Source organism: Dendrobates tinctorius, unplaced genomic scaffold (assembly GCF_039654945.1).
Source record: "Dendrobates tinctorius isolate UK_male_01 unplaced genomic scaffold, ASM3965494v1 ptg000301l, whole genome shotgun sequence".
In the NCBI taxonomy this organism is placed as follows: Eukaryota; Metazoa; Chordata; class Amphibia; order Anura; family Dendrobatidae; genus Dendrobates; species Dendrobates tinctorius.
Window position 1 is genome coordinate 2,047,561 of NW_027361968.1, and position 26,032 is coordinate 2,073,592.

Genomic DNA, 26,032 nt, shown 5'->3' on the forward strand with positions numbered 1-26,032 from the left:
GATCCCCGCACTAGAGTCATCCAATGACGAAATTCTCCACAAGTTTAGAAAAGCCTCGTCCTATAATCTGTCGCGTGAGTGACCTCAGACAGTCATCGTGTCTGTAGTTTGGGTTTCCTCCAAAAATAAAGCGTATGATGCATAGAATGAGCTTAAAGGGTTGGTCCTGTGTCTTCTTACAGGGGCTCTCCTGGACTGGGATCCTGATGACCATGAACGACCTCTACAAAGTGTTTATTGGGGGTCGTTCCGGGTCCACTCACCGTGATCTTCATTGTGTCCTCTGGATAAATGTATCGTCCTAAGACTCACACGTCAGTGACACACGGACCGCCCAGTACCGGACCACTGGGTCTCCTCACCTGAGCTGCCTCTGTGGTCTGGACGGACACTGACCTAAGCGCGGTCAATGTTTCACACGCGTTAGGACACTGGCCCAAGAAATAAAAATCTTGAGAAATAAGACCCCAAAACTGTTCCCCACTGTGCACGGATGTGATAGAAAATGTCAGTCATGTCCGTCTGCACACCGATGGAGACCACCAGGGGGCGATAGAAAGGGTAAAGTCTGGAAGAGCGCGACCCCCCCATCATTGTGTTACATCGCGGAATGAGATTCTGTAAATATCCTTTATTGAGGTCATGTTTATAAATCAATATGATTCCTGTGGCTACAAAGTATCAGCGTCACACAGCGGCTGCCCCGACGATCGATGGGAGCGTGAGGTTAGATGGTTCCACTGCTGTCGGCACAGCGCGCCGCAGTCTCCGGGGTCCCAGTAAGAGTGAATGGAGGGACAGTGCGCACAGCGACCTCATGGCCTTAGTCCACGCTTCTGGGGTCCACGCCATCAGCTGTGCAGAATCAGAGAGACCCCAAGGAGCAGCACTGAGACCTCCAGACTGGGGGACGAGGAGGAGGAGAGGCTTATATAAGAATTTATCCAGGACTCGTAGGCTGGGACAAAAGTGTAGACCCCGGGGCGGTCGGGAAGGGCGCAGTCTTCTCCCCAGCTCACGATGCCAACCTGGTACCAGTACCCATTCATTTTACACACCAGCGGACCCCCGGAGTCCCCCTGCAAAGGCAAAAGAGGACAATGTCATGGACACAGAAAGTCCTCAGCCAAGAAGCGAGACTGCAAAAAATGATTCCAGAAGTTATAAAAGATATAAAAATATCACACATAAAACATTAAAGACAAATTACAACATAAGCGTCAGCCGATGGAATAATGACGCCAAGCGGCAAAGTACAGCAAACGGCAAACCACAGCAAGCGGCAAACTACAGCAAACGGCAAACCACAGCAAGCGGCAAACTACAGCAAACGGCAAACTACAGCAAACGGCAAACTACAGCAAACGGCAAACCACAGCAAGCGGCAAACTACAGCAAACGGCAAACTACAGCAAACGGCAAACTACAGCAAACCGCCAACCACAGCAAACGGCCAACCACAGCAAGCGGCCAACCACAGCAAGCAGCAAACTACAGCAAACCGCCAACCACAGCAAGCAGCAAACTACAGCAAACTGCCAACCACAGCAAGAAGCAAACTACAGCAAACGGCAAACTACAGCAAACGGCAAACTATAGCAAATGGCAAACTACAGCAAACCGCCAACCACAGCAAGCAGCAAAGTACAGCAAACCGCCAACCACAGCAAGCAGCAAACTACAGCAAACCGCCAACCACAGCAAGCAGTAAAGTACAGCAAACCGCCAACCACAGCAAGCAGCATACTACAGCAAACGGCAAACTACAGCAAACGGCAAACTACAGCAAACGGCAAACTATGGCAAACTACAACAAACGGCAAACTACAGCAAACGGCAAACTACGGCAAACTACGGCAAACTACGGCAAACTACAACAAACGGCAAACTACGGCAAACGGCAAACTACGGCAAACGGCAAACTACGGCAAACCACAGTAAACCGTGCCATGGATTCAGGCAAAATAATGATTATTTAGGTCATATGTGATTGAGTATCTATATGACCGTGTATCTACGTGATGGAATAATGCTGAATAGTTGGTTCCGGCAATTGATGGATAATGTCCCGATCTGGAGATAAATGCTGAAAGGAAGGACCCGACATTACTCTAGACAAGAATCAGCGCCTGATGGGGGTAGTAGTAGATGAGGTGTTGTCTTAACGCATTTCTGTCTCATGAAGATGCGCTGACAGTGGCCTCATCGTGATCGCTGCACAGTCGGACCCCCGATACCGTCCACTGTCAGAAGCCCCTCCACACTGAACTGCTGCATTTTAGCTTTTTTTTCCAGAGGGGAACAATGTCCAGAAGTCATAAAAAGCCTAGAATTCCTTGTAATGAACTCTAGAAGTAAAATCCCGATAAATCCTGAACACTTTTCACTGTATAAAAATAAAAGTAAATAAATAAACTGCAACATTGTATCAAAGACTAAACCGAGCAGAAAACGCCACACTGGTCACCGCTCCCTGGACTCACCGCGCAGGCGTCCCTCTGTCCAGCCTGGTACCCGGCACAGATCTGGTCATTCTTGACGATGGCCACGTTGGCGCTGATGCCAGAACCGACGTGATACATCTGGTCACACGACTCCCTGCCGATCAGCGGGAGCATCAGCTGCTGGAGGGTTTTGGGGTACGGCAGAAATTCTGTAGAGAAATAAGAAATGGACAGTTACATTGTATTTCATGTACGGGATGAAAAACGGCTCCAAGGTTCTCAACCCGGGCCGGACACCGAATCTCACCGCCATCTAATCAGACGGAATGTGAGGCAAAGCGAAAAGAAGCAGCCGTGCCAGCGACGGCAGCCGGCGTAAATGTGATTACATACAGGGCGTCCCTGGCGTCAGCTCCATTACTAGCTGGCACCGCGCCCGGACTGCGCCAGCCATGTCTCATACCTGGTAATTGCTCTTCACAGGCGCTAATCCGATAACAGATGAAGATTAACCTGGTGAAAGGTGTAACAGGAGATTACACGGAGATTACGGCTCATAAACCACAGGATGATAAAAGAGGAAAGCACCGAACATGAAGGGCATCAAAAAGGATAATAAATAAATTAAAAGTAATAAAAGAAAATATATTAAAAATAAAGGGACAAAAGAACTGGAAAATGAAGGTAATATTTATAGAGACAATATATAGATATTCATAACATTGATAATAGATGGCACATGACCAACAACACCTACAACCACATAAAAACAAGCAGAAAAAAAACACACATTGAAAAAATAGCTAAAAACGGACAATATAGTGAGCACAACATAAGAACAACAAAAAAGTGATAATAAACTGTGCTGTTTTAGATAATGAAAAAAACTGACATTGCCCTTGTAACGGGGTCTTCAAGCTGGGGTACCTCATTCAGTACCACCCCGTGTTTTCGGAGGTCCGCTCTGCGTTGGCTGGAGTCTGAATGAATGACGCTGGCTGGAATTCCTTGGTTACATGGGCGCATATAAAAGATCACTGCTTCTCCACGTATTTCCAGTCTGACAACACTTTACTCACAGAACACAGAGTATATCACACAGATACAGAGAAACTTCAATGCAAATAAACTAAAGGAACAAGAAGTGCAATAGGGTCTTATCCGGGTTATTGTTAAAAAAATAAATAAAGATTCACTCACCCTTTCCAGGAGAGGTTCAGGCATGTAAGATCCGTAGTCAGCTTGCTGCACATCCAGAGGTCAACTCCGTGACCGCCAGAACTTCAGATTTTTTTGGAATAAATTTATGGACTTCAGTGCGCTGCTTGACAAATTCACGAATCCAGATTATGAGAAAGATTAACTGTTTATTTCCCAACGCGTTTCGAAGTGTATACCAGTTGTCATCCCCTGAGGAAGAAGTGGTATACACTTCGAAACGCGTTGGGAAATAAACAGTTAATCTTTCTCATAATCTGGATTCGTGAATTTGTCAAGCAGCGCACTGAAGTCCATAAATTTATTCCAAAAAAATCTGACACAGATACAGAGGGCAGGCCAATAGGAAAGCGGCAGGCCAGACATGCATTACAAAAGCCGCAGGTGGCCGGAGCCTGCCGATGTTTACTGTGGGAATTACAAAGGTGGGGGGAGGGCGGACAAAAGGAGAATATCGTGTCCCCTCTGCCCAGGGGCGCAGCCTGTGAACTGATACATTAGGGACATGCATCTCACATGGAACCTATTATACATACTGTATATATAACTGCACAACATATTCTGGGTGCTGAGTGGTTCTGTAACACGTAACACGGCTCCCCTTTTTCAGCGACGCGATCGGCATACACAGTCTGATCCTCAACTGATCGGTTTGGGGATGACCGAAGTTTATGGGGTTGGTACAAGTTCCGTTTGTCGACTTAGTCCATCGGCGTTACCGTTTTGTTTGCCGGGTCTGTGGTGGATGGTGAAGTCCAGAGGTTGTAGAGCTAAACTCCACCGCAGCAATCTGGCGTTGTCTCCGGAGACCCAATTAAGCCAGACTAGGGGATTATGGTCCGTTAGGAGGGAAAACTGTCGTCCATACAAATATGGATGCAACTTTTTGAGGGCCCATACTACCGCCAGGCACTCCTTCTCGATGGCCGCATAGCTTACTTCACGGGGCAGTAGTTTCCGACTCAGGTAAGCTACCGGGTGTTCTTGGCCATCCGGCCCGACTTGGCTCAGTACTGCCCCCAATCCAAACATAGAAGCGTCTGTGTGAACCAGGAAACGTTTAGTTGGATCGGGTGCGGCCAATACAGGGGTATTGGTGAGGGCGTCCTTTAGTTGGCGGAAGGCTTCCTCACACTCTGAGGTCCAGGTTACCTGGCGGGGTTGGTTCTTACGGGTCAGATCAGTGAGGGGCTTGGCTACACTGCTGTAATTGGGAACGAATTTCCTGTAATATCCCGCTGTCCCTAGAAACGCCATGACCTGGGTTTTAGTGCGTGGGATGGGCCATTTGGCTATGGCCTCAATCTTGGCTGGTTCTGGTCGCTGTTTCCCACTTCCTACCCAATGTCCTAAATACTGAACCTCTGCTTTGCCCACGTGACACTTGTTTGGGTTCAGGGTGATTCCGGCCTGGTGGATCCTGTCCAATACTGTCTCTAGGTGATTTTGATGCTCTTCCCATGTCGCACTGTAGATGGCGATGTCGTCCAGGTAGGCACAAGCATAGTCCTGGAGACCATACAGAAGCCGGTCAGCCAGCCTTTGGAAGGTCGCCGGGGCATTCTTTATCCCGAATGGCATAACTCGAAACTGGAATAAGCCGAACGGGGTGACAAATGCCAACTTGGGAATAGCGTCAGGACTAAGGGGAATCTGCCAGTAGCCTTTGCATAGATCGATGGTGGTCAAATACTTTGCCCCGCCAGCCGGTCAAACAACTCATCCACATGCGGCATGGGGTATGCATCTGTCACTGTTTTCTCATTGAGCTTACGATAGTCTACACAAAACCGTGTAGTCCCATCCTTCTTGGGCACTAAGACTACGGGGGATGCCCAGGGCTATCTGACTCTTCAATGACCCCTAAACGCAGCATCTCTTGTATCTCTTGTCGCATCCCCTTTCGTACAGACTCAGGGACGCGGAAGGGGTTTTGTCGCAGGGGGGTCTGATCCTGGGTCTCAACCTTGTGTTGTGCCAGGCGAGTGTACCCCGGTCTCTCTGAAAACATCCTCTGTCGCTGCCTCAACAACTCCTCTGCCTGCTGTCTCTCCCGGGAGCCTAGGTCTTCACCCAAGTGTACCTGGTTCCATGTTTTAGACTGAGTCCTTTCCCCTAAGACATCTGGCAAGGGAAGTCCGGCTAAATCCTCTGCTTCAGGTGCACAGATGGCCACTACCTCTTCAGGGCGCTCCCGGTAGGGCTTCAGCATATTCACGTGGAACATGCGGATAACCCTGGGGTCGTCACAATCGGCGACATTATAGGTTGTGTCGGCTATTTTCCCCACTACCTGGTAGGGCCCCTGCCATGCAGCTTGAAACTTATTCTGCTTAGTGGGCTCTAACACCAGGACCTTCTGTCCTATTTCCAAAGTGCGCTCTCTGGCCCTCCGATCGTACCATATGCGCTGGCGCCGCTGGGTCGCCTGCATGTTCTCACGTACAGCCTGAGTCAGCTCCTGTAGGCGGTCCCGGAATTCCAGCACATAGGGTACAATAGGTACCCCTTCTATGACGCCCTCCCCTTCCCAGTGTTCCAGCACTAAGTCTAGGGGTCCCCTTACCCGTCTCCCGTATACCAGCTCGAACGGGGAGAACCCCGTGGATTCTTGGGGCACCTCCCGATAGGCAAACAGGAGGTGTGGCAAGAATTTCTCCCAGTCCCTGTAGGTCCTCGTAAAAGTCCCAATGAGCTGTTTTAATGTCCCGTTAAAGCATTCACACAACCCATAATGTCGCCGATTGTGACGATCCCAGGGTTATCCGCATGTTCCACGTGAATATGCTGAAGCCCTACCAGGAGCGCCCTGAAGAGGTAGTGGCCATCTGTGCACCTGAAGCAGAGAATTTAGCCGGACTTCCCTTGCCGGATGTCTTAGGGGAAAGGACTCAGTCTAAAACATGGGACCAGGTACACTTGGGTGAAGACCTAGGCCCTCCGGGAGAGACAGCAGGCGGAGGAGTTGTTGAGGCAGCGACAGAGGATGTTTTCGGGGAGACCAGGGTACACTCGCCTGGCACAACACAAGGTTGAGACCAGGATCAGACCCCCCTGCGACAAAACCCCTTCCGCGTCCCTGTGTGGTGCTGCTCTGTGATCTGGTAGAGGAGTCCCTGCTTCCATACAAACTGTTCCCCTTCCAGTACTCCTCTCTCCTCCTGTGCCTTCCCACGATATACCTCTAATGAAGGATCCTCAAGTAACTCCCTCTTAAATTCATCTGGGGTGGCCCAAGAAATGTGTCTGGCTATGGGAATACGTGTAGGGCTGGGATGTCTTACCTGGGCCTCCTCTGAGTGTGATTCCGCCTCCGCAGCTCGAGCTTGTCTCCGGGTAGTCACAGGATATGTCTCAGCCAGAGGGGCCACCGAGAATGCAGACAACATGGGCCCCAAGTCATTTCCCAGCAAGACGTCTGCAGGCAAATCCTCCATCAAGCCTACCTCAACAAGGCCATCCACGACTCCCCAGTTCAGGTGAATCCTGGCAGTGGGCAGTCGATGTATGGCTCCCCCTGCTACACGGACTGCCACTGTCCGGTCCATCTTATCTTGGTCCCGGACGAGATGAGGCTTCACAAGGGTCAAAGTTGCTCCGGAATCTCTTAGTCCCTGCATACGTTTCCCATTAACCCACATGACCTGTCGATGCTGTTGTCGATTATCTGCCTGGGCTGCCTGCATGGGGTCTACTTCATGCAGCACTTCCTCCATCTCTTCCACCCCTTGGTTAGTCGTAGCCCCCAATGCCGGGTCAGCTTCGCCTTGGTAGCAGTGTACAGCAGCCCGGCTGAAGGTAGCTGTTCCCGCCTTTGGCCACTGGGTATGCTGAGTCCGGTTGGGACGTTATCTTTGCAGGTGGCCCAGATGACGGCAGGTGTGGCATCGCGCCCCAGGGGGAATGTGGTAGGCCAGGTTTCTAGCTGGTCCCCCTACAATCTTCGGTGGTTTGGGGCCCTCCAGGTCCATGGGCGGGACCCTAGTGACCATCTTTGATCCGGACAACTGCGGCCTCCTGGCATCATGATGCTCATCGGTCAGACGAGCGGCTTTCTCAAGATTCGTTGGCCGCCTGTCCCGAAGCCATTCCTGTGTCTCGGGGGTTAGTCCATTAAAGAATCGTTCTAACAAGAAGAGCTGGAGGACGTCCTCCTTAGTGGTTGCTTGGCTCCCTTGTACCCACTGTAGCAGTGACCGCCGTAATTTACAGGCCCATTCAGCGTGGGTATCGGTTACGCGTTTTATAAGTCCGCGGAACTTTTGGCGGTAGACCTCTGGTGTCAGCGCATACTGGGCCAAGATCACTTCTTTGATCCGCTCATAGTCCATACAGTCCTCATCAGGTACCGTGCGATAGGCGTCCGCTGCCCGGCGTGTCAGCTTGCTGGCCAGAATCTGAACCCGTTCCTCCGGCTTCACTTGATGAAGGGCACACTGCCGCTCAAAGTCCTGCAGAAAGCCATCAATGTCTTCCTCTGCCTCCCCCAACTGTCGGAAGGCATTATACTGGATCTTTTTGTGGCTTACTGTTGAAGGTACCTGGTCGAAGGCCAGAGCTCCCCCTGCTCGCTGACTCTCCTCTCTCCGCTCTGCCATCTCCATCTTGGCCAGCTCCACTTTGGTCCACTCTGCCATCTCCATCTTGGCTAGCTCTATCCTGGTCCGCTCGGCCATCTTTTCCTTCAGATCAGTACGCACATCAGCCAACACCTCTCGTATGATCTCTACTGCAGGGTTTGGGCCATAGAACGCCAGTCTGTTCTTTACCTCCATCTGGAATTTGGTCTCCTCCACGTTCACATTGGGGGGCGCTGCACTGTTGTGTTCCATGATGGCTGCTATCAAATATGCTTTTGTTTTGTTGCTGGCGATCAACCCTCGGGATTCCACCAGATCTTTTAATGTAGTCCTCTTTAACTTCTGGTAGTTATTTTCCATTCATTCCTTTCCTCCTGTAGAAGGGGTATCATATCCCGCTGTCTGCCACCAGTGTAACGGGGTCTACCAAGCTGGGGTACCTCTTTCAGTACCACCCCGTGTTTTCGGAGGTCTGCTCTGCGTTGGCTGGAGTCTGAATGAATGACGCTGGCTGGAATTCCTTGGTTACATGGGCACATACAAAAGATCACTGCTTCTACATTTATTTCCAGTCTGACAACACTTTACTCACAGGACACAGAATATATCACACAGATACAGAGGGCAGGCCAATAGAAAAGCGGCAGGCCAGACATGCATTACAAAAGCCGCAGGTGGCCGGAGCCTGCCGATGTTTACTGTGGGAATTACAAAGGTGGGGGGAGGGCGGACAAAAAGAGAATATCGTGTCCCCTCTGCCCAGGGGCACAGCCTGTGACCTGATGCATTAGGGACATGCATCTCACATGGAACCTATTATACATACATATAACTGCACAACATATTCTGGGTGCTGAGTGGTTCTGTAACACGTAACAGCCCTATATAGCTAGACAAAACCACATGTGTGGGGGGGAGGCAACGCAGATACAAGGGACATGAACCCAAATGAGGCCAGTAAGTGGCTATCCCCCTGACAAGGGATTTTTCCGAAACGCGCGTCGGGGCGCGTTTCTGCAATTGTGATTATTTGCACTTGCAATATCTGTATTTATTGCTTTTGAGCACCTTTGTAAATATTATACATTGATTTTTACTGTGTATATTATCGCTTTTTTATTGTTCTTATGTTGTGCTCACTATATTGTCCGTTTTTAGCTATTTTTTCGATGTGTGTTTTTCTGCATCTGTTTATGTGGCTGTAGATATTGGTCATGTGCCACTTGTGCCATCTATTATCAATTTTATAAATATCTATATATTGTCTCAATAAATATTACCTTCATTTTCCAATTTTTTGTCCCCTTATTTTTTATATATATTCTTTTATTATTTTTAATTTATTTATAATTTTTTATGACCTTTATGTTCGGTGCTTTCCTCTTTTATTATCAGTCTTTTAGCCGAATGAAGCACAAGCAGCATTGAGGACATTGCACAGCTGTACTGAGTAGTGTAACTGTGAATCCAGTTCTGAGATGAGACATAAAACTTACTAGAACCAGCAGCATTGAAGAGATAACACAGCAATACTGAGTAGTGGAGCTGTGAATCCAGCTCTGGGATAAGACATAACACTTACAAAGGGTACCGTTACATTTAGTGATGCACCAGCAATTCCGACCACGATACGACCCAGTCAGGATCGCTGGTGCATCGCTAAGTGGTCGCTAGTGAGCTGCCACACAGGAAGATCTCGCCAGCGACATAGCAGCAGTCGGCGGTCATTACTTACCTGTCAGACGCGGTGATGAAGACGTCCTCCCGCCCGCGTCCACGGTCTAGGACGTTCTCGCGCGATCAGCGATAACCAGCGGGGGAGCCGGTCGGAGGTAAGTATCACACATAGTGATATTGCTAGCAATATCACTGCTGCGTCACAAAATCGGTGACGCTTTAGCGACATCGCTAGCGATCTCGCTGTGTGTAACGGGGGCTTAAAGCAGTAGCATCATTGAGATTACATAGCAGTACTGAGTAGTGTAACTGTGAATGCAGTTCTGAGATGAGACATAAAACTTACTAGAACCAGCAACATTGATGAGATAACACAGCAATACTGAATAGTGGAGCTGTGAATCCAGCTCTGGGATGAAACATAACACTTACTAGAAACAGTAGCAGAATTGAGGAGATTACACAGCAGTACTGAGTAGCATAGCTGTAAATCCAGCTCTACCTGAGATGATACTCTTAGTAAAAGGCAGCTGCAGCAGCATTAAGATTACTGAGCAGTACTGAGCAGCGTAGGTGATAGTTGTCTGCCTCTCCCTGTCTTCTCATTCTGACACTCTCCATAGACTTTAATAAGCAGCTGTAATCTGCCCCCTCACTTTGCTGGCAGCCATTTTGGCAGATTTTCAGAGTGCATGCCGAGTTCAGGAGTCAGAAGACAGAGGCTGAAAGTGTCTCCTAAGTGGAGAAAGAAGCAGATGTCTCTGATAACACATTGCAGTTCTCTTATATTTCTGTAATTTATTGATTTATGTAACGTTTGATGCAGTGAGAGCGACCACATATCACATCATGAGTCCACACAGGTCACACAGCTCCAAGGTGACTTGCTGCTGCTGCAGAACCTCTTTGAGCTGAGGATGGTTGAGCTTTATTGCAATTACTCACTGACTTGATGAATTTATTTTTCCTTTCCAAGAAGTTCTGCAGCAGCTGAGATAAAGAATCCATGATGCTTCGCCTCATATGTTGCAGCACATTTTTAGGTGACATCTAAAGCCACCTCTGGGTGGAGTAAGGTTGGAGTAGAGACTATCGGAGACCACCTGTGATCGGGGACACTCACCGTCAGACTGCGTCCGGCCCCATCCGGTAACAAAGCAGCTGGTTCCTGGTGGGAAGACCATGGCGGCTGACGGCAGACACACCGGGCGGATGTACCGTGTATAGCTGACCGATCTGGAGAGGCGGATGAGAGCGATGTCCCCACTGCCTCCGGGGGCGCTGAACTGTGGGTGGACGATGAGATCATTCACCCCGACCTCCATAGCGTTAGAATTAGGGGAGTCCAGCCTGTGAACCCCCAGATATATGCTGTATTGTGAGGGGGACTGCGATCTGGAACATGAAGAAACACAATGTTACCACCGACCTCAGAGATGGAAGAGTCGTCTATATACTGTATATATCCTGTATCCTGCCAACGCCCCTGACTCCCAGTGATGATGGCACCTCCTCAGCTCCACGCCCCTGACTCCCGGCGATGATGGCTCCTCCTCAGCTCCACGCCCCTGACTCCCAGTGATGATGGCACCTCCTCAGCTCCATGCCCCTGACTCCCAGTGATGATGGCACCTCCTCAGCTCCATGCCCCTGACTCCCAGTGATGATGGCACCTCCTCAGCTCCATGCCCCTGACTCCCAGTGATGATGGCACCTCCTCAGCTCCACGCCCCTGACTCCCAGTGATGATGGCACCTCCTCAGCTCCACGCCCCTGACTCCCGGTGATGATGGCACCTCCTCAGCTCCACGCCCCTGACTCCCAGTGATGATGGCACCTCCTCAGCTCCACGCCCCTGACTCCCAGTGATGATGGCACCTCCTCAGCTCCACGCCCCTGACTCCCGGCGATGATGGCACCTCCTCAGCTCCACGCCCCTGACTCCCAGTGATGATGGCACCTCCTCAGCTCCATGCCCCTGACTCCCAGTGATGATGGCACCTCCTCAGCTCCACGCCCCTGACTCCCAGTGATGATGGCACCTCCTCAGCTCCACGCCCCTGACTCCAAGTGATGATGGCACCTCCTCAGCTCCATGCCCCTGACTCCCAGTGATGATGGCACCTCCTCAGCTCCACGCCCCTGACTCCCAGTGATAATGGCACCTCCTCAGCTCCACACCCCTGACTCCAAGTGATGATGGCACCTCCTCAGCTCCACACCCCTGACTCCCAGTGATGATGGCACCTCCTCAGCTCCACACCCCTGACTCCCAGTGATGATGGCACCTCCTCAGCTCCACGCCCCTGACTCCCGGTGATGATGGCACCTCCTCAGCTCCACGCCCCTGACTCCCGGTGATGATGGCACCTCCTCAGCTCGATGCCCCTGTCTCCCGGTGATGATGGCACCTCCTCAGCTCCACGCCCCTGACTTCCAGTGATGATGGCACCTCCTCAGCTCCACGCCCCTGAATCCCGGTGATGATGGCACCTCCTCAGCTCCACGCCCCTGACTCCCGGTGATGATGGCACCTCCTCAGCTCCACGCCCCTGACTCCCGGTGATGTTGGCACCTCCTCAGCTCCACGCCCCTGACTCCCGGTGATGTTGGCACCTCCTCAGCTCCACGCCCCTGACTCCCAGTGATGATGGCACCTCCTCAGCCCCACGCCCCTGACTCCCGGTGATGATGCCACCTCCTCAGCTCCACACCCCTGACTCCCAGTGATGATGGCACCTCCTCAGCTCCACGCCCCTGACTCCCAGTGATGATGGCACCTCCTCAGCTCCACGCCCCTGACTCCCGGTGACGATGGCACCTCCTCAGCTCGATGCCCCTGACTCCCGGTGATAATGGCACCTCCTCAGCTCCACGCCCCTGACTCCCGGTGATGATGGCACCTCCTCAGCTCCATGCCCCTGACTCCCAGTGATGATGGCACCTCCTCAGCTACACGCCCCTGAATCCCGGTGATGATGGCACCTCCTCAGCTCCACGCCCCTGACTCCCGGTGATGATGGCACCTCCTCAGCTCCATGCCCCTGACTCCCGGTGATGTTGGCACCTCCTCAGTTCCACGCCCCTGACTCCCAGTGATGATGGCACCTCCTCAGCTCCACGCCCCTGAATTCCAGTGATGATGGCACCTCCTCAGCTCCACGCCCCTGACTCCCTGTGATGATGGCACCTCCTCAGCTCCACGCCCCTGACTCCCAGTGATGATGGCACCTCCTCAGCTCCACGCCCCTGAATCCCGGTGATGATGGCACCTCCTCAGCTCCACGCCCCTGACTCCCGGTGATGATGGCACCTCCTCAGCTCCACGCCCCTGACTCCCGGTGATGATGGCACCTCCTCAGCTCCACGCCCCTGACTCCCGGTGATGTTGGCACCTCCTCAGCTCCACGCCCCTGACTCCCAGTGATGATGGCACCTCCTCAGCCCCACGCCCCTGACTCCCGGTGATTATGCCACCTCCTCAGCTCCACACCCCTGACTCCCAGTGATGATGGCACCTCCTCAGCTCCACGCCCCTGACTCCCAGTGATGATGGCACCTCCTCAGCTCCACGCCCCTGACTCCCGGTGACGATGGCACCTCCTCAGCTCGATGCCCCTGACTCCCGGTGATGATGCCACCTCCTCAGCTCCACGCCCCTGACTCCCAGTGATGATGGCACCTCCTCAGCTCCACGCCCCTGACTCCCGGTGACGATGGCACCTCCTCAGCTCGATGCCCCTGACTCCCGGTGATAATGGCACCTCCTCAGCTCCACGCCCCTGACTCCCGGTGATGATGGCACCTCCTCAGCTCCACGCCCCTGACTCCCAGTGATGATGGCACCTCCTCAGCTCCACGCCCCTGACTCCCGGCGATGATGGCACCTCCTCAGCTCCACGCCCCTGACTCCCAGTGATGATGGCACCTCCTCAGCTCCATGCCCCTGACTCCCAGTGATGATGGCACCTCCTCAGCTCCACGCCCCTGACTCCCAGTGATGATGGCACCTCCTCAGCTCCACACCCCTGACTCCCAGTGATGATGGCACCTCCTCAGCTCCACGCCCCTGACTCCCAGTGATGATGGCACCTCCTCAGCTCCACGCCCCTGACTCCCAGTGATGATGGCACCTCCTCAGCTCCACACCCCTGACTCCAAGTGATGATGGCACCTCCTCAGCTCCACACCCCTGACTCCCAGTGATGATGGCACCTCCTCAGCTCCACACCCCTGACTCCCAGTGATGATGGCACCTCCTCAGCTCCACGCCCCTGACTCCCGGTGATGATGGCACCTCCTCAGCTCCACGCCCCTGACTCCCGGTGATGATGGCACCTCCTCAGCTCGATGCCCCTGTCTCCCGGTGATGATGGCACCTCCTCAGCTCCACGCCCCTGACTTCCAGTGATGATGGCACCTCCTCAGCTCCACGCCCCTGAATCCCGGTGATGATGGCACCTCCTCAGCTCCACGCCCCTGACTCCCAGTGATGATGGCACCTCCTCAGCTCCACGCCCCTGAATCCCGGTGATGATGGCACCTCCTCAGCTCCACGCCCCTGACTCCCGGTGATGATGGCACCTCCTCAGCTCCACGCCCCTGACTCCCGGTGATGATGGCATCTCCGCCACCCCGTACCCGGCTCCGTCACCCTCCTATCTGCTCATGAAGGTGCTACAATTGTATCCCAGTCCTTTACCCCTCACTGATACATTCCACCTGCTCTGACACATTGTCACCAACCCTCTGATGTGTCAATAACATCAACATCTGGATGGAAACAATAAGGTTTCCATTCACTGACAAAAAACAGGAATTCTAAAAATTGTGGTGGAGAAAAACAAAACTTTCTTATTGATTTGACTCTGCAAAATTAAGAGTTTTTAGTATTTTAGTATTCCCCTTTACTATACATTATGTAGCTTCCTCCTATCCCAAACTACAGTGCTGCTTTATCTGCCCAGTTCATGCTTTTTAGCAGTTGTTTTGAATGCTGCTCCAGCAAGAATCCCAAAAACTATTTACAAACAAGCTCTCTGTGTGAGAATAGGCTCAGACTGGGGAGTGTTTGTAAATAGTGTTTGTGTATTGCTGATAAGATACGTGGCCCCGGCATCTTCCCCATCAGAGGTAATCAGGGAGCAGGGATAGCTAGAGCGCCCCTGAACCCCAGGTTATCTTACTACAGTGTCGTTACACTTTCAGAGTGAGAAGAGAAGAAGAAAGATAAAATAATAGATTATAATACAAAGATTCATCAGTTTCTAATATAATTATTATTAATCATCATTTTAAAAAGTTTAATTATTGTTTAAATTAAGAGAAAGCGACTCAAAGAAGTCTCCATGGTGCCGATATTGCGATTTATGGATATAAGCCTGGGATATTCTCAGTTTATACATCACACAGCCTGTGTCATAAAGAAAGTGACTCCAATTACATGAAGGCGGCAACCGGGGCCAAGAAAAGCGAAAGCTAACGTCCAGCAGAGATCGCATCTGAGCCGCCGCCCGCACCGCGCAGACCGGGCAGGAGGAAATATAGCTCACAGTATAGAACACACAGCAAGACGGGAGTGGTAGCACATACGCATGAGAGGCTTAGATACAGCAGCTCAGCCGACAGTATCACACAGGACAGGATTAGATACACGGCTCAGCCGACAGTATCACAAAGGACAGGATGGGAAACACAGCTCAGCAGTCAGTATCACACAGGAGAGGATTAGATACACGGCTCAGCAGTCAGTATCACACAGGATAGGATTAGATACACGGCTCAGCAGTCAGTATCACACAGGAGAGGATTAGATCCACGGCTCAGCAGACAGTATCACACATGATAGGATTAGATACATGGCTCAGCAGTCAGTATCACACAGGATAGGATTAAATATACAGCTCAGCAGTCAGTATCACACAGGAGAGGATTAGATACACAGCTCAGCAGTCAGTATCACACAGGATAGGATTAAATATAAAGCTCAGCAGTCAGTATCACACAGGATAGGATTAGATACACGGCTCAGCAGTCAGTATCACACAGGAGAGGATTAGATACACGGCTCAGCAGTCAGTATCACACAGGATAGGATTAGATACACGGCTCAGCAGTCAGTATCACACAGGATAGGATTAGATACACGGCTCAGCAGTCAGTATCACACAGGATAGGATTAGATACACGGCTCAGCAGTCAGTATCACACAGGATAGGATTAGATACACGGCTCAGCAGTCAGTATCACACAGGATAGGATTAGATACACGGCTCAGCAGTCAGTATCACACAGGAGAGGATTAGATACACGGCTCAGCAGTCAGTATCACACAGGATAGGATTAGATACATGGCTCAGCAGTCAGTATCACACAGGAGAGGATTAGATACACGGCTCAGCAGTCACCATCACACAGGATAGGATTAGATACACGGCTCAGCAGTCAGTATCACACAGGAGGGGATTAGATACACGGCTCAGCAGTCAGTATCACAAAGGAGAGGATTAGATACACGGCTCAGCAGTCAGTATCACACAGGAGAGGATTAGATACACAGCTCAGCAGACAGTATCACACAGGATAGGATTAGATACACAGCTCAGCAGTCAGTATGACACAGGATAGGATTAGATACACGGCTCAGCAGTCAGTATCACACAGGATAGGATTAGATACACGGCTCAGCAGTCAGTATCACACAGGATAGGATTAGATACATGGCTCAGCAGTCAGTATCACACAGGATAGGATTAAATATACAGCTCAGCAGTGAGTATCACACAGGAGAGGATTAGATACACAGCTCAGCAGTCAGTATCACACAGGATAGGATTAAATATAAAGCTCTGCAGTCAGTATCACACAGGAGAGGATTAGATACACGGCTCAGCAGTCAGTATCACACAGGATAGGATTAGATACACGGCTCAGCAGTCAGTATCACACAGGATAGGATTAGATACACGGCTCAGCAGTCAGTATTACACAGGAGAGGATTAGATACACGGCTCAGCAGTCAGTATCACACAGGATAGGATTAGATACACGGCTCAGCAGTCAGTATCACACAGGATAGGATTAGATACACGGCTCAGCAGTCAGTATCACACAGGATAGGATTAGATACACGGCTCAGCAGTCAGTATCACACAGGATAGGATTAGATACACGGCTCAGCAGTCAGTATCACACAGGATAGGATTAGATACATGGCTCAGCAGTCAGTATCACACAGGAGAGGATTAGATACACGGCTCAGCAGTCAGTATCACACAGGATAGGATTAGATACACGGCTCAGCAGTCAGTATCACACAGGATAGGATTAGATACACGGCTCAGCAGTCAGTATCACACAGGAGAGGATTAGATACACGGCTCAGCAGTTAGTATCACACAGGAGAGGATTAGATACACAGCTCAGCAGACAGTATCACACAGGATAGGATTAGATACACAGCTCAGCAGTCAGTATCGCACAGGAGAGGATTAGATACACGGCTCAGCAGTCAGTATCACACAGGATAGGATTAGATACTCGGCTCAGCAGACAGTATCACAGAGGAGAGGATTAGATACATGGCTCAGCAGTCAGTATCACACAGGAGAGGATTAGATACACGGCTCAGCAGTCAGTATCACACAGGATAGGATTAAATATACAGCTCAGCAGTCAGTATCACACAGGAGAGGATTAGATACTCGGCTCAGCAGACAGTATCACACAGGAGAGGATTAGATACACAGCTCAGCAGTCAGTATCACACAGGAGAGGATTAGATACACGGCTCAGCAGTCAATATCACACAGGAGAGGATTAGATACTCGGCTCAGCAGTCAGTATCACACAGGATAGGATTAGATACACGGCTCAGCAGTCAGTATCACACAGGAGAGGATTAGATACACGGCTCAGCAGTCAGTATCACACAGGATAGGATTAGATACACGGCTCAGCAGTCAATTTCACAAAGGATAGGATTAGATACACGGCTCAGCAGTCAGTATCACACAGGAGAGGATTAGATACACGGCTCAGCAGTCAGTATTACACAGGAGGGGATTAGATACACGGCTCAGCAGTCAGTATCACACAGGAGAGGATTAGATACACGGCTCAGCAGTCAGTATCACACAGGAGAGGATTAGATACACGGCTCAGCAGTCAGTATCACACAGGATAGGATTAGATACACGGCTCAGCAGTCAGTATTACACAGGAGAGGATTAGATACACAGCTCAGCAGACAGTATCACACAGGATAGGATTAGATACATGGCTCAGCAGTCAGTATCACACAGGATAGGATTAGATACACAGTTCAGCAGTCAGTAACACACAGGAGAGGATTAGATACACGGCTCAGCAGACAGTATCACACAGGAGAGGATTAGATACACGGCTCAGCAGTCAGTATCACACAGGAGAGGATTAGATACACAGCTCAGCAGTCAGTATCACACAGGAGAGGATTAGATACACAGCTCAGCAATCAGTATCACACAGGAGAGGATTAGATACACGGCTCAGCAGAGAGTATCACACAGGAGAGGATTAGATACACGGCTCAGCAGACAGTATCACACAGGAGAGGATTAGATACACAGCTCAGCAGTCAGTATCACACAGGAGAGGATTAGATACACGGCTCAGCAGTCAGTATCACACAGGATAGGATTAGATACACAGCTCAGCAGTCAGTATCACACAGGAGAGGATTAGATACACGGCTCAGCAGTCAGTATCACACAGGATAGGATTAGATACACGGCTCAGCAGTCAGTATCACACAGGATAGGATTAGATACACGGCTCAGCAGTCAGTATCACACAGGATAGGATTAGATACATGGCTCAGCAGTCAGTATCACACAGGAGAGGATTAGATACACGGCTCAGCAGTCAGTATCACACAGGATAGGATTAGATACACGGCTCAGCAGTCAGTATCACACAGGATAGGATTAGATACACGGCTCAGCAGTCAGTATCACACAGGAGAGGATTAGATACACGGCTCAGCAGTTAGTATCACACAGGAGAGGATTAGATACACAGCTCAGCAGACAGTATCACACAGGATAGGATTAGATACACAGCTCAGCAGTCAGTATCGCACAGGAGAGGATTAGATACACGGCTCAGCAGTCAGTATCACACAGGATAGGATTAGATACTCGGCTCAGCAGACAGTATCACAGAGGAGAGGATTAGATACATGGCTCAGCAGTCAGTATCACACAGGAGAGGATTAGATACACGGCTCAGCAGTCAGTATCACACAGGATAGGATTAAATATACAGCTCAGCAGTCAGTATCACACAGGAGAGGATTAGATACTCGGCTCAGCAGACAGTATCACACAGGAGAGGATTAGATACACAGCTCAGCAGTCAGTATCACACAGGAGAGGATTAGATACACGGCTCAGCAGTCAATATCACACAGGAGAGGATTAGATACTCGGCTCAGCAGTCAGTATCACACAGGATAGGATTAGATACACGGCTCAGCAGTCAGTATCACACAGGAGAGGATTAGATACACGGCTCAGCAGTCAGTATCACACAGGATAGGATTAGATACACGGCTCAGCAGTCAATATCACAAAGGATAGGATTAGATACACGGCTCAGCAGTCAGTATCACACAGGAGAGGATTAGATACACGGCTCAGCAGTCAGTATTACACAGGAGGGGATTAGATACACGGCTCAGCAGTCAGTATCACACAGGAGAGGATTAGATACACGGCTCAGCAGTCAGTATCACACATGAGAGGATTAGATACACGGCTCAGCAGTCAGTATCACACAGGATAGGATTAGATACACGGCTCAGCAGTCAGTATTACACAGGAGAGGATTAGATACACAGCTCAGCAGACAGTATCACACAGGATAGGATTAGATACATGGCTCAGCAGTCAGTATCACACAGGATAGGATTAGATACACAGTTCAGCAGTCAGTAACACACAGGAGAGGATTAGATACACGGCTCAGCAGACAGTATCACACAGGAGAGGATTAGATACACGGCTCAGCAGTCAGTATCACACAGGATAGGATTAGATACACAGCTCAGCAGTCAGTATCACACAGGAGAGGATTAGATACACGGCTCAGCAGACAGTATCACACAGGAGAGGATTAGATACATGGCTGAGCAGTCAGTATCACATAGGATAGGATTAGATACACGGCTCAGCAGTCAGTATCACACAGGAGAGGAGTAGATACACGGCTCAGCAGACAGTATCACACAGGATAGGATTAGATACACAGCTCAGCAGTCAGTATCACACAGGATAGGATTAGATACACGGCTCAGCAGACAGTATCACACAGGAGAGGATTAGATACATGGCTCAGCAGTCAGTATCACATAGGATAGGATTAGATACATGGCTCAGCAGTCAGTATCACACAGGAGAGGATTAGATACACGGCTCAGCAGTCAGTATCACACAGGAGAAGATTAGATACACGGCTCAGCATACAGTATCACACAGGATAGGATTAGATACATGGCTCAGCAGTCAGTATCACACAGGACAGGATTAGATACACGGCTCAGCAGTCAGTATCACACAGGATAGGATTAGATACACGGCTCAGCAGTCAGTATCACACAGGATAGGATTAGATACACGGCTCAGCAGTCAGTATCACACAGGATAGGATTAGATACAGTGATCGGCACTCACGGGCTGAAGCAATGTGCGGCGCTCAGCACCCACTGGTCAGAGATCAGCGATCCTCCGCACACCGGGCCCCCTCGGTACAGTACACTGACTTGCCAGGGCCAGGCTCCTTCATCTGCATCCATTCCTCCAATTATCCTGATGGAGAACGCCGGAGAGCCGCAGGTGGGGGGAAGCAGCATTTCGGGGAAGACCACCGCTGGGAGGACTGGGGGGAAGATACAATAAAAGCGTCACACAGCAGAGATAATCACCGCACTATTGTACAGTTATTACAGGCGGTGTATCGGGACCAGAAGGAATTAACGGCTCAGTGAACAGTCTATGGAATATATATGAGAGGTATAGCACTATTGTAGGTGATTAATATAGGCCACCTGGACAGACCGAAGACAGGGATAAACTCCTTCTACATCAGATGTCTTTGTTCTCCAAAAGGTATGACATAGTGATCATGGAATCTAAGGCAAACGTACTGGGTCCAGAAAATTCTTATATTCTCTCGCTGACAACTTTATCTTTCAAAAGGTAGAAGGGAGAACAAGAGGATCTTCATCTGGACCTACATCTTACCAGCAGGGAGGAAATGGTTGAGGAAGTAAAGGTGGCTGGGAATTTAGGAGGCAGCGATCATGCTATGCCTGAAATGTAGATTATAAGAGGAGGAAGACCAGCAAGGACTCAGACTTTAAGGTTGGACTTCAGAAAGGCAGATTTTAATGGACTCAGAAAGAGGGTAGGAAAGGTCCAATGGCTGGATGTTCTAAAGGACAGAAATGTCCAAGAACGATGGGAGAAGGGCGAACGTTGTCCCTATCTTTAAAAAATGATAGAAGACGGAACCAGGAAATTACAGGCCAGTGAGCATTACTTCTATACCAGGAAAGATCTGTGAACAAATTATTACACAGCCTGTTTGAAAGTACTTGGATAAGAATACAGTAATTAACTAGAGCCAGCATGGGTTTGTATCAAACAAGTCATGCCAGCCTAATCTAATTTCCTTCTAGGATGGAATCACTGACTGCGTGGATCAGGGAAATGTGGTAGATATAGTATATCTTGACTTCAGCAAAACATTTGATAAAGTATGTCATACTATCCTTATTGAAAAAATGACCAAGCATGGGATTGACAAGGCTACGGTTAGGTGGATTCATAACTGGTTCAGTGATCATACTCAAAGAGTGGTAATAAATGGCTGGACATTCAATAGGAAGAATGTTTCAAGTGGAGTACCACAAGGCTCTGTCCTGGCTCTAGTGTTATAAGGGGGGACAATAAGGCTCTGTCCTAGCACCAGTGTTGTTCAACGTTTTTATAAATGATCTACATTAGATAAGTTAACTGAATGTAAACTGATCACAAATGCAGGAAATGCAAAGCTAGGAGGGATAGCTAAAGGCCCTGTCACACTCAGCGATCTCGCTAGCGAGATCGCTGTGTGTGACAGGGATCAGCGACCAGCCCCCCTGCCGGTTATCGCTGATCGTGCTCGAGCGGCCTGGGCCTTTTTTCGATCGCTGGTCTCCTGCTGCCCAGCCCACATTGCTGCGTGTGGCAGCGAGAGACCAGAGATCAGCGACGCTGGACGCTGGTTGCTAATGTAAACGTCTGGTATCCAGGAGTCGCGCGGCTCCTAGATACCCGATGTTTACCTTGGAAACTGGCGTGTATGCCGGTTTCCAAGGTAAACAGCGAGTATCCAGGAGCCGCGGCTCCTGGATACCCGACGTTTACATTAGAAACTAGCTTCCAGCGTCGCCGGTCCTGTTCGCTGGGGCTGTCTATGTGACAGCTCACCAGCGATCAGCCTAACAATGTCCCAGCAATCCCATCATGTCGGATCGTTGGTGGGATCGCTGGGACATCATTTATTGTGACGGGGCCTTTATACAAGAGAAGACAGAGAAAGGATTCAGAAGGATCTAGATAAGCTTGAACAATGGACGGCGACTAATAGAATGTTATTTAACAGGGAGAAAGGCAAGATTCTACATTTGGGCAAAAAAACGAAATTTACAACTATAGAATGGGAGGAATAGAACTAAGCAACAGCTTGTGTGAAAAAACTTGTCATGGTTTGGACAGTGTTCTTGCCCTGCACTCACAGGGTTAAGTGTACGCCTGTTTCTGGATCTGGGAGGGGTATTTATACTCACTCTTTACCAGGGTTCTCTGTCAGCTATACTGTTGTTCTGATTGTATGTCTGACCCCCCTGGTGTGCATGTGCACTGCATTGCTTGTTTGATTCCCGTGTATGACCCGGTCTGTCCCCTCACTGTACTCCATCTCTTGTTTTGGCATTATTGTCTTTTCCAGTTCTGACCTCCTGGCTTAGCTATCGTTACTCCTTTACAGTTTGTCCCTGTTGTACCATCTATTGCCCGTTCTGGTTTTCTGATCTATTGCTACGTCCTGACTATCCATTCTGCCAAACCCTTTGGTACTGTCGTGCTATCTTGTGCTTTGACCCTGGCTTGATCTGGTTTCTGTCTCTGTCTATGCCCCTTGGTAACATTGTCCTGTAATTACCTTTCTAGGAGTTTTCCTCAGCTCCTAGCTCTCTGGAGTTTAGACCATGCCCTCAGCAGTCACATGCTTCAGGTCCTGTGAGCCTGGAGCATGCATCGTCACCACTGCTGCCCCATTCCACAGGTATCTTTGTGCACAGTTTTGTACTCAGGGCCCTCGTACTGGCTCAGTGAGCAGGTGAAGTGCGGTGTTCCTGACAAAACTTAGGTATACTAACAGATCACAGACTGCACATGAGTCAACAGTGTGATGCAGCAGCAAAAATGGCAAATACAGTTCTAGGATGTATTAAGAGAAGCAAAGAGTCTAGATCACGTGAAGTCATTATTGCCCTCTACTCCTCTTTGGTCAGACCTCATCTGGAAAACTGTGTCCAATTCTGGGCACCACATTGTAAAAAAGACATTGAAAAAATGTAGCAAGTTCAAAGATGAGCGACCAGAATGGTGACCAGTCTGAAAAACATGTCCTACGAGAAACAGTTAAAGGATCTGGGAATGTTTAGCTGCAGAAAAGAAGACTGAGAGGAGACTTAATAGCTGTCTACAAATATCTCAAGGGCTGTCACATTGTAGAAGGATGATCTTTATTCTCAAGAAGCAATGGAATGAAACTGAATGGGAGGAGACATAGATTTGATATTAGAAAAATCTTTTTGATGGCGAGGGTGATCAATAAGTGGAACAGGCTGCCACGAGAGGTGGTGAGTTCTCCTTCAATGGAAGTCTTCAGAAGCTGGACAGACATCTATTTGGGATGATATAGTGACTCCTGCATTGAGCAGGGGGTTGGACATGATGACCCTGGAGGTCCCTTCCAACTCTACGATTCTATGATTCTATAAACAGGATTTTTGAGGTCCCCAATTAAAAATCTGTAACAAGTCCCTGAAGCACCATGTGACCAGTGAGCGCCTCCCCCATAACAGCACCAGACAAGGTTAATATGGAATCCTAGTGTTTATCCAGGAGATTATGTAGCAAGTCCTGAATGTACAATTATATCGTGATGTCAGCGCTAGAGACTGTACCCACCTGTTCTATACTAAGTAATGGCTGATAACAGAGAGTAATTGATGGAACTCATCTGTGCAATAGTCAGACTCCTCACGGCCTGAGATGGGGGATAAAAGGGAGTAACAGAGAACAGCCACAGATGGAGCAAAGAAGAAACGTCCCTCACTAATACTGATAAGAAACTCCACAGAATCTCCAGAGTGTGAGGAATCATTATCTTTACACTATATGAACATAATAATAGCATAAATAACATAATAATATCAGAGCACTCACCAGACAGCAGAAGATAAAGCACAGCTCTCATCATCCTCTCGGCTGCTGTGGGAACCTCTCTAGATGCTGGATTTGTCTCTTCTCTTCACTCTCGCTCCTAAAATATCCGAATTTTCGGAGGTCCTTCATGCTGGAATGTGGCCGGACCTGTCCCTGGAGCTGGAGGGTTGGACGATTCCTCAACTTCACCTTCTCTGAAAATTTACAAACAATAAGATCACACGTGCGGAGAGCAGCGGAGTCGTTACAGTGTGACATCTGCGCACATGACCTGAGCATCATCTCTACAGTCACCGACCATTGTTCAGCGTCACAAAGGAGAGAATTAGTCAGAACAGAATGGGAAGAACGAGGATCATTAACAAGAGGAATAAATAACAACAGCACTGACAGAACCGCCCGCACTGCGATCGATGGGGCAAAGCACAGCAAACGGGTGCGAGCAACGGGGCGGGCGAGGTATATAGCAGAAAACATGTATATAATGCTCAGATTAACAGGACATTGGCAGATGGTGACACCGTTATCACACCATCCATATAAAAGAAGAAAGGTGCCGAGATGTATACTACAAAACTCTACAGAAAATAAGATATAACTAAAAAAATAACAAAAACAGTCAACAACCAGCCAAGGAAAAGTATGAGAAATAGTAAATATATACAGTATATATCCAGGAGGTTACAAGGTCATCCAATCAGAGAGGTCAGAATCCATCAATAATAAGTAATACATGTATAATTAATAAGAGAATGACACTGCAAAGATCAAAGAGTACATTCAATATCGAAATTCAAAGATGTGATCAACATATAAAGTAATTCACTCAATGTAAAAGACCAACAAGTAATGTCCAAGACCAGGCAAGAAACAGAAGAGAAATAAACACAGGAATATAGAAATAGCAGAAATAATATTTACCGGAGCTCAGATTGTAATGACAGAGCTCCCTGCGCACGTTTCAGAGCTAAAACCTCCTACATAGGGGCAGTATTATAGTAGTTATATTCTTGTACATAGGGGCAGTATTATAGTAGTTATATTCTTGTACATAGGGGGCAGTATTATAGTAGTTATATTCTTGTACATAGGAGCAGTATTATAGTAGTTATATTCTTGTACATAGGGGCAGTATTATAGTAGTTATATTCTTGTACATAGGAGCAGTATTATAGTAGTTATATTCTTGTACATAGGTGGCAGTATTATAGTAGTTATATTCTTGTACATAGGGGGCAGTATTATAGTAGTTATATTCTTGTACATAGGGGGCAGTATTATAGTAGTTATATTCTTGTACATAGGTGGCAGTATTATAGTAGTTATATTCTTGTACATAGGGGGCAGTATTATAGTAGTTATATTCTTGTACATAGGGGGCAGTATTATAGTAGTTATATTCTTGTACATAGGGGCAGTATTATAGTAGTTATATTCTTATACATAGGGGCAGTATTATAGTAGTTATATTCTTGTACATAGGGGCAGTATTATAGTAGTTATATTCTTGTACATAGTGGGCAGTATTATAGTAGTTATATTCTTGTACATAGTGGCAGTATTATAGTAGTTATAT

The 26,032-nt window shown here is 48.9% G+C and overlaps 1 protein-coding gene across 1 annotated transcript; it reads right to left on the bottom strand.

Annotated features, from left to right (window-relative positions):
* Positions 1-611: 611 nt before the first annotated feature.
* LOC141073425 (serine protease 33-like) lies at positions 612-24,490 on the bottom strand. The gene is made up of 7 exons (XM_073560618.1): positions 24,457-24,490; positions 20,632-20,836; positions 11,043-11,314; positions 10,576-10,654; positions 2,908-2,957; positions 2,484-2,653; positions 612-1,079 (listed from the first exon to the last, which is right to left on the bottom strand). Exons 1-7 carry the CDS (start codon positions 24,488-24,490, stop codon positions 852-854), a joined length of 1,038 nt encoding a protein of 345 aa, XP_073416719.1. The 3' UTR covers positions 612-851.
* Positions 24,491-26,032: the final 1,542 nt, after the last annotated feature.

Excerpts from the sequence above, each read along its gene's own strand:
- LOC141073425 (XM_073560618.1), bottom strand. The coding sequence starts at position 24,490 with ATGATGAGAGCTGTGCTTTATCTTCTGCTGTCTG. Across the intron at positions 20,837-24,456 it reads GCTTTATCTTCTGCTGTCTG|TCCTCCCAGCGGTGGTCTTC; the intron begins GTGAGTGCTCTG and ends TCTTCCCCCCAG. Across the intron at positions 10,655-11,042 it reads GGGCCGGACGCAGTCTGACG|GAGACACTTTCAGCCTCTGT; the intron begins GTGAGTGTCCCC and ends TTCTCCACTTAG.